We start from the raw sequence: 7,444 nt of genomic DNA, 5'->3' as shown, positions 1-7,444 counted from the left end.
CAAGCAATCAAGCGAATACATGATGAGAATATCTATAGAGAGCGTCTAAAAACATCTCGCTCAGGTTAACGCAACCTTTATTTTGTTCCGTGCTTCTATGTTCTTTATTATTTTCTTTAATAAGTACAAGCTAACTGGCGGTACTTGAATAAAATATACCATTTTACAAAAAAAAAAAAAATTACTTTCCGGAAAGAGTGTATAGCATCACGATATCCCCAGTTTCTGCAGGTAAACATTGCAAGAGAACAAAAAGGACGTTTTGCATAAATTACGTTGTTGAGGACAAAGAATCATGAAAAGAGTAGCAAGAAAGATGGCGGATGACTTCATTTTAGTTTGATGAATGACTCTTTATTCTTTGAAAAATCGTTCTATATTTATATATTTTCAGTTACTGAACTTAAAAGGGGCTACAAATGTCGTGAAAAAAGTCAACCTCATTGGGATGAGCAAACCTAAAGTTGACCGTCTCAAGCGCTACCAATGGCTCTGTAGACGAACAGGGTTGACGTTTTTTCTGACAGGTGCCGTTATTGTTGATAGCCACCGTACTGCTACGACGAACCCAGTCGAAAAACTGTTACCGCGTATTGGTAATAAGGGCTGATTTGCCAAGTGGAAGTGGTAAATGATAATTGAAACAGTGAAAGACTGAGGCTGATACGCGATGGAATTCTTTTCTCGAGATGGTGCATCTCAGTATTTCAAAGCCAGCTTTATATAATACAAATATACAGGCTCTTGGTCGAATCAAGTTCGAAATTAGACGAAGTTTTTTCTTTTTTTCTTTCAACTTATTTTACAATGATGAATCTCCATCCTTGTTCAGAGCAGATGGCGTTTTTTCTTTTTTCTTTTTCTGTTATTTCTTTGCTTCTTTTGAAGTGGGAAATGATAGAAAGAGAAGTAGGAGAGAACGGGTTTTTGCAAGGTTGTATAATTGCGAGAAGGCCAATTTGATGTTTAAACATCAAACAAGTCTGAGTAAAATAAGTTTTTATTCTTATTCTTCATCACTGCTTCCATAATCAGCTAAACCGCCCAAGGAGTCATTGGTTGTTGTTTTGGCTGTGATAGTTGCAGGTGAATTTTTAGTGAGAGTTTTTAGATTATCAAGTACTTTTTTTGGAATAATGCCTTCTTCCTTAACTGGTTCCTCTTGATATTGATATTGATATTGTTGTTCTAGATATTGCTGCTGTTCTTGTTGCTCAGAGTTATAATAATCATAATAATTTTCAATGTCTTCTTCTGTATAATCATATCCATTTACTTCATCCTCTTTTTGTTTTTTTGCAGCAGAGTCTGATTCCTGTAGACCAGCTTGGACTACATTTCTTTTTTTCTGAGGTTCTGGCGGTAATTCTGGTTCCTCTTCAAATTCTATAATCAGTTCCTCTTCCTCTCGAGCTGCTTCTTCTGCTGCTCTTTTCTTATCATCTTCAGCATCCAAACGATTTGCGATCGCGTTAGGATCTGACGTAGCCCATCTGACATTGATGATTTCATTATTTTCAAGGCTTTGATTCATCATGGCTTCTCTCGCGAACTCTGCATTTGCTCTCGTCTTGTATGTCACAAATGCAACACCACGACCCTTCAGAATTCTCACTATGATGATTGTGAGTTTTCTATTGTACAAGTTTTCATCACACGCGTGTACCTCTTTCTAATGGTCCAAATTGACCAAACTGTCTTTTAATGACTTCATCTACATCATCTGTCACAGCAATACGTCCAACGTATAGTGTACGGTTTTCCTTTAAAAATCCACCTACACCACCCATATCCTGACGAAAATCGCTATATAACAGTGAGAGTATGATCAACCAAGATCAAACAAGACTTACGTAAACTTATCACGTCCAAAGCAGTCGATTGTCGTTTCAAAAACATCATCTGTTCTAGGAATACGATGCCACATATTGCAACGAGGACCTTGTGTACACATGCCTTTTGCAAAGAATAGACAAAAGTAAGCATTAGGATTTCTTGATCCCACTGTTTCTCCTGAATCCCTTGCAATGTCCACTTTATACTTGGGTCGATAACTGTATGATGTAAGCTTCTACTCTTTTTTTTTTTTTGATTTTCTTCTACACACGAACCTTCTTTTATTAAAATCTCTTTCTAATCCAGAGTATCGATGATGCCAAATGTTATATGTTCCACCTTCAGGTCTTTTTTCTCTAATGTACTCATCAAGCTCTGCCTGAGATACCTATCATATGGGATATAAGTTATGGTGCTTATCATAGCTATTACTACTACTACCACTTACTTGTACACGTGCGGGCCTCATATTGTAATAGTAAAGAGAAAGAGAAAAAGGAAAAGAAAAAAAAGGCTTGTCAGTTGCATCAATGCAATTTTGAATTAGAGTCCAGGCCGGAAAAAAGAAGGACCTTTCAGAAACCGCTCTTATAAAGAAAAGAGAGGTGTATTTTCTATGGTCCTTCTTTCGCCATGATTAACGTAATTATACAAGGTGTGTTAAAAGAAAGATTGAACTGATTGTATGAAAAATTAGAAAGTACAGTCGATATTAAATAATAATGATAATAAAGAACAAGATAAACCCTATGAAGACTGCTTGCCATGCAAAATAACTGGTAGTCTTGCCTTTACTGGTTTGGGCGGATATGCCTTACATCAAGCAAAAGTAGTAAACAAGATACCTGGCAAACAAGGTACGGCAGTAGGTTTAGGTGTTGCTGGCGTAGGTAAGTTTAAGATTTTATAGAAACAAGTTGGACATTAAAGTAGCTTCAAGTGTTTATTTCTGCTGGTTTGTTCAGATTAGTTATTTAGAATAAAGAGAGGAGGTAAAAATATATATATATTTCTAAGTGTAAAGCGAGGCCTTAAGCTGTTTCAATATAGTCTTCTAATTGTTTCTTTTTGCTGATTCTACTCGAGTATCTCTTCCTTGAGTTATCAGATGTGATTTGGTGTTCATGGCCATTCACTATACCCTGTTTGGTACTTTCAGGAGATGACCGCACAGTGACATCTATATCAGAGATTCCGGTAGAAGCTGGTAAAGTGGCATCTACCGGTTTGCTTGTCTTGCTCCTCGTACGTTTTCCTTTACTCACGCTCCTTGTTCTGCTTCTACCAGTCTTACTGCTACGGCTTTTACCGTTCTTACCACTCGTGGATGGTGACCTGGGGACAAATCGCTCCGGTCTTTCGTCACGTTCTGCCATAAAATTAAGCTTCTTGATTGATTGAATGAAAGGAGCCATGTCGGTCACTTCACGGAGGTTTCTTTCTTTGATAGCAGTTAGCAGAACGGAAAGGAGTAAAGCTGGGGTAATGTAAAGCAGTGCTGATTGGGCCCTTTTCGTTAAATGAACGGCAATGATAGAAGCGCCAGCTCCTGCAGCATAGGCCACCACGGCAGCATTATAAAATGGTTTATCAAACTCATCACTTGTCACGCCCTTATTCCATGCCCTTTCTCTGTCAAAACGTAAACAATAAGCTACAAAGATGCCTGTTTTTTGAGGGGAGATATCAATTCAACAACGTCTTGATATACACACACAACACACTTACCTGGGATGATGATATCCGTGATACTGAACGTAGTAAACAACTGATTTTCTTGAACCAGCTTGTTGAGGACAAACGTTTCAATGTACCTGGGCCAAACGATGTTGGTAGGAGCGCCTGAAAAGCTTTCTATTATTCCAACAATGGTTTCTGATCCCGAAAGCCAGAGTAGATCATGAATTAGCATGCCGCATAGAAGAATAAAGCCTGTACAGAAGGAATCGACGGTGAGGAATCCAATAGCATTGATGATAAGTGATACAGCAAAGAGGTCACCAATTGCCCAGTGTTGAGTGACAGCATAGGTAATAGAAAACGCAATAGAAATGGCAAATATGAATAAATGAATCACAGTGACATGAAGTTCGCACATGGCTGGTAAATAAAGAGGATAAATATCAATCCATTACACTCTAATACTGTAAGCTTACCCTGACCTCGTCGACTAAAGCTAAATTGATAGTCATCGATTTTTTCCAACCATTGGTTAGGAATATTGTTCTTGGCAACGAGTAGGATCGTGTTTGACATCAAAGCAGTAGATAGAATGGATGTCATGATCGCTATACCTTCATTAATATACTCCGGATCAATCGCCTTGAGCGCCAAATAGGTGTAAAAGAGAGCAATAAATCCGACAATAGGGAAAAAAAGAGCGTGACGAGAAGAGAGCACCTGAGTCTTTACTTCATCTTCATCCATTGTATTAGCAAACATAATCTTTTTCTTGGACGGCGTCTTCATCATTTGAAGCGAAATGGATGATCCTATACAAATAGGTACCATAGCTAGAGCAAGTAACGCTAATGAAGCACCTATTAGAGTTAGCCAGTCATCTGTCGTATTAAAATACTGAGGCATTGTATAAAGAGAGAGGGAGAAAACAATGTAAAAAAAAGAGAGAGAGTAGGAAATTTTAATTTATTGACATCAAAACAAATATGGCAATGACGTAAAAAATACGCATGAAGTCTGACCTTTAATTAAGCATTAATGTGTAAAAGACGCGTCTACTGAAAAAAGATTACAAGTAGGGATGTGTGCTTGTATGAGAGAAGAAAGATCAAAGGGGGATGATCTTCACTCTAAATATAGAAAGGGGGACAAGCTTTAAGTGAGCAAGTGTGAGAGAATTTCTTGCCCCGACTATTGAACAATACACAGGCACTTTTTTTTTTATTCATTCATTTTTAAGCATGCTTTCGAGAAAATTGATTACACGATCCAGTTGCTATTTGTATTCTAATGCAGTAAAAGTAAGAACTATTTGACTTGTTACGACATTTGAAGTAACAACTTTGTGATTAGAGCAGATTCTATTCAACAATGACAACAATAATAAATGAGAAAAGAAGACAAGCTGAAGAAGGAGGGGGTCCAGCCAGAATAGAAGCACAACACAAGAAAGTAAAATATAAATCAAGGGCAGAGATAAAATAATTAATGAACAAAACCACAGGGAAAATTGACAGCAAGAGAGCGACTCGGATTATTATTAGACAGGGGCTCTTTTCGAGAATATGATACGTTTGTCGAGCATGAGTGCACGGACTTTGACATGAGCCAACATAAGATACCGGGTGACGGTGTCGTCACAGGACATGGAACAATTCATGGGCGAAGGGTGTTTGTGTACAGCCAAGACTTTACTGTGTTAGGGGGCAGTCTGTCGAGGACGAATGCGAACAAAATACTAAAAGTGATGGATCAAGCAATGTTGGTAGGTGCGCCTGTCATTGGCCTTCAGGACAGTGGAGGAGCAAGAATCCAGGAAGGAGTCAATTCATTGGCAGGGTATGCAGATATATTTCAAAAGAATGTACTAGCCTCTGGCGTAATACCGCAAATTTCAGTCGTGATGGGGCCCTGTGCAGGTGGTGCGGTCTACAGTCCAGCATTGACTGACTTTACATTCATGGTTCGAGATAGCTCTTATATGTTTGTCACTGGGCCTGACGTGGTTAAGGCGGTGTTGAATGAACAAGTAAGCCAGGAAGAGTTGGGAGGGGCCAGGACACATACAGAAAAGAGTGGTGTGGCCCATAATGCGTTTGATAATGATGCCGAAGCATTACAAGGGTTAGTTAGTGAGAAAAGGTGACGTGAAAAAACGTCATGTTGAATGGTTTATATAATAGAGTCCGAGACTTGCTCACTTATTTACCACAATCCAATCGGGAGTCAGCTCCTACTGTTGAATGTGATGATCCAGTTGACAGAGAAGATGAGGCTATAGATAGAATTATACCATCTGATTCTGCAATTGCGTATGATATGAAGGAAATAGTGGCCAGAGTAAGACTTCTTTTATTTGTTTTTCTTCATACTAATTAAACTATAGGTGACTGATGCACATTCCTTTTATGAAATATCAGCTGATTATGCTAGCAATATTTTAGTGGGATTTGCAAGATTGAGTGGACAGCCTGTTGGGGTTATAGCCAATCAGCCACTCGTATCTTCTGGAGCGCTCGATATAGATGCATCTCTGAAAGCAGCACGTTTCATACGATTTTGTGATGCATTTAACATCCCCTTGGTAACTTTTGTAGACGTACCTGGGTTCATGCCAGGCACATCTCAAGAGCATGGAGGGATCATCAAACACGGTGCCAAGTTGCTTTATGCTTATTGTGAAGCAACTGTTCCCAAACTGACAGTAATCACGCGAAAAGCTTATGGTGGAGCGTATATTGTGATGAGCTCAAAACATTTAAGAGGGGACTACAAGTAAGTGTGATTGAATGCATATTGTTTATTATTCTTATTTGCTTCTTTAGTGTTGCATGGCCATCTGCTGAAATTGCTGTCATGGGAGCAGGCGGTGCAGTAGAAATCATTTTCAGAAATCATCCAGACAAGGCAGCGATGAAGAAGGAGTATAAGGAGAGGTTTGCAACACCCTTGTTTGCAGCCAAGAAGGGCTATTTGGATGATATTGTTGAACCAAGGTATAAAAAAAAAAACAATAATATTTACATCAACATTCCTCATGACCATCACTAGGCACACACGAGCGAGATTGATTGAGCAGCTCAACTTGTTGAAATTAAAAAATTTAGTAAATCCAGCGAAAAAGCACGGTAGTTTTTTGTAGAGGCACGTGTAAAGATTGATCGACGAGAATAAAGTTCTTATTTGATTGGTTGAAATACTCTTCATATGAACATATGCTGTGTGAGTATGGTCTAGATGCTATTTTCTTTATTTATATGTTTATTTACATTATCTCTTAATTGTTGCTATAGCGATTATCTATCATATCGTGTGGGAACGTAAAAATTTCCTATTAAAAATTTTTATCTCTATTTGAAAACAAAGTTTGCTTATCAAATGGGGTGTGCATAGTAAAACAAAGCCTGAACAAATGAATTTTGCCTTGTGGACAAGGTAATGTTTCGAAAAATTTCGTGTCACACACGATGTCAAGGAAACGCTCGTCATTTGATGCACGCATTTCACCATAAATACTAGTTCTTTGCTTCCCTCTCTTTCATTCTTTTCTCTTTTCTTCTTTAATCATGTACTCATTTTACGCACAAAGACCATTTTTACTACAAGAAGCCCATACCATTAACCCTTCATTTGTCATGGGCAATCAAACCAATTGTTCTCTTTATTTAAATCAAGAACAGCAAATATCTCACATTCATCCATTGCAAATACTATCAAGCACAGCAACACATGATCTATTATCCCCTAACCTGGATCCTTCTTTATTTATACATCATCAAGATGAAGACATAATACCATCCTCTGGTGAATCCCTGAATGAAGAATCATTTCAGCATGAATCCCTTTCATACTCCCCTTTACAACTAAGTGACGAAGATGTGATATTATCTGACAAAGAGCTAATGGATGATACATACCATCAAGTGAC

The 7,444-nt window shown here is 38.2% G+C and overlaps 3 protein-coding genes across 3 annotated transcripts; 1 reads left to right on the top strand and 2 right to left on the bottom strand.

Annotated features, from left to right (window-relative positions):
• Positions 1-530: 530 nt before the first annotated feature.
• On the bottom strand, positions 531-2,358 carry RHIMIDRAFT_225676 (uncharacterized protein). The gene is made up of 5 exons (XM_023607533.1): positions 2,285-2,358; positions 2,112-2,224; positions 1,854-2,054; positions 1,667-1,806; positions 531-1,614 (listed from the first exon to the last, which is right to left on the bottom strand). The coding sequence occupies exons 1-5, from the start codon at positions 2,303-2,305 to the stop codon at positions 1,007-1,009; spliced, it is 1,083 nt and encodes a 360-aa protein (XP_023467262.1). The 5' UTR covers positions 2,306-2,358; the 3' UTR covers positions 531-1,006.
• Positions 2,359-2,670: 312 nt separating this feature from the next.
• RHIMIDRAFT_279765 (uncharacterized protein) lies at positions 2,671-4,466 on the bottom strand. The gene is made up of 4 exons (XM_023612863.1): positions 3,993-4,466; positions 3,565-3,936; positions 2,747-3,502; positions 2,671-2,693 (listed from the first exon to the last, which is right to left on the bottom strand). The coding sequence occupies exons 1-3, from the start codon at positions 4,420-4,422 to the stop codon at positions 2,868-2,870; spliced, it is 1,437 nt and encodes a 478-aa protein (XP_023467261.1). The 5' UTR covers positions 4,423-4,466; the 3' UTR covers positions 2,671-2,693; positions 2,747-2,867.
• Positions 4,467-4,887: 421 nt separating this feature from the next.
• RHIMIDRAFT_287381 (carboxyl transferase) lies at positions 4,888-6,658 on the top strand (the record flags this gene model as incomplete). The annotated part of the gene is made up of 6 exons (XM_023613468.1): positions 4,888-4,968; positions 5,021-5,640; positions 5,700-5,856; positions 5,903-6,291; positions 6,342-6,512; positions 6,568-6,658. 6 exons carry the CDS (start codon positions 4,888-4,890, stop codon positions 6,656-6,658), a joined length of 1,509 nt encoding a protein of 502 aa, XP_023467260.1.
• Positions 6,659-7,444: the final 786 nt, after the last annotated feature.

This window comes from Rhizopus microsporus (genome assembly GCF_002708625.1).
Source record: "Rhizopus microsporus ATCC 52813 unplaced genomic scaffold scaffold_6, whole genome shotgun sequence".
In the NCBI taxonomy this organism is placed as follows: Eukaryota; Fungi; Mucoromycota; class Mucoromycetes; order Mucorales; family Rhizopodaceae; genus Rhizopus; species Rhizopus microsporus.
This window is presented reverse-complemented; position numbering and strand designations above follow the sequence as displayed.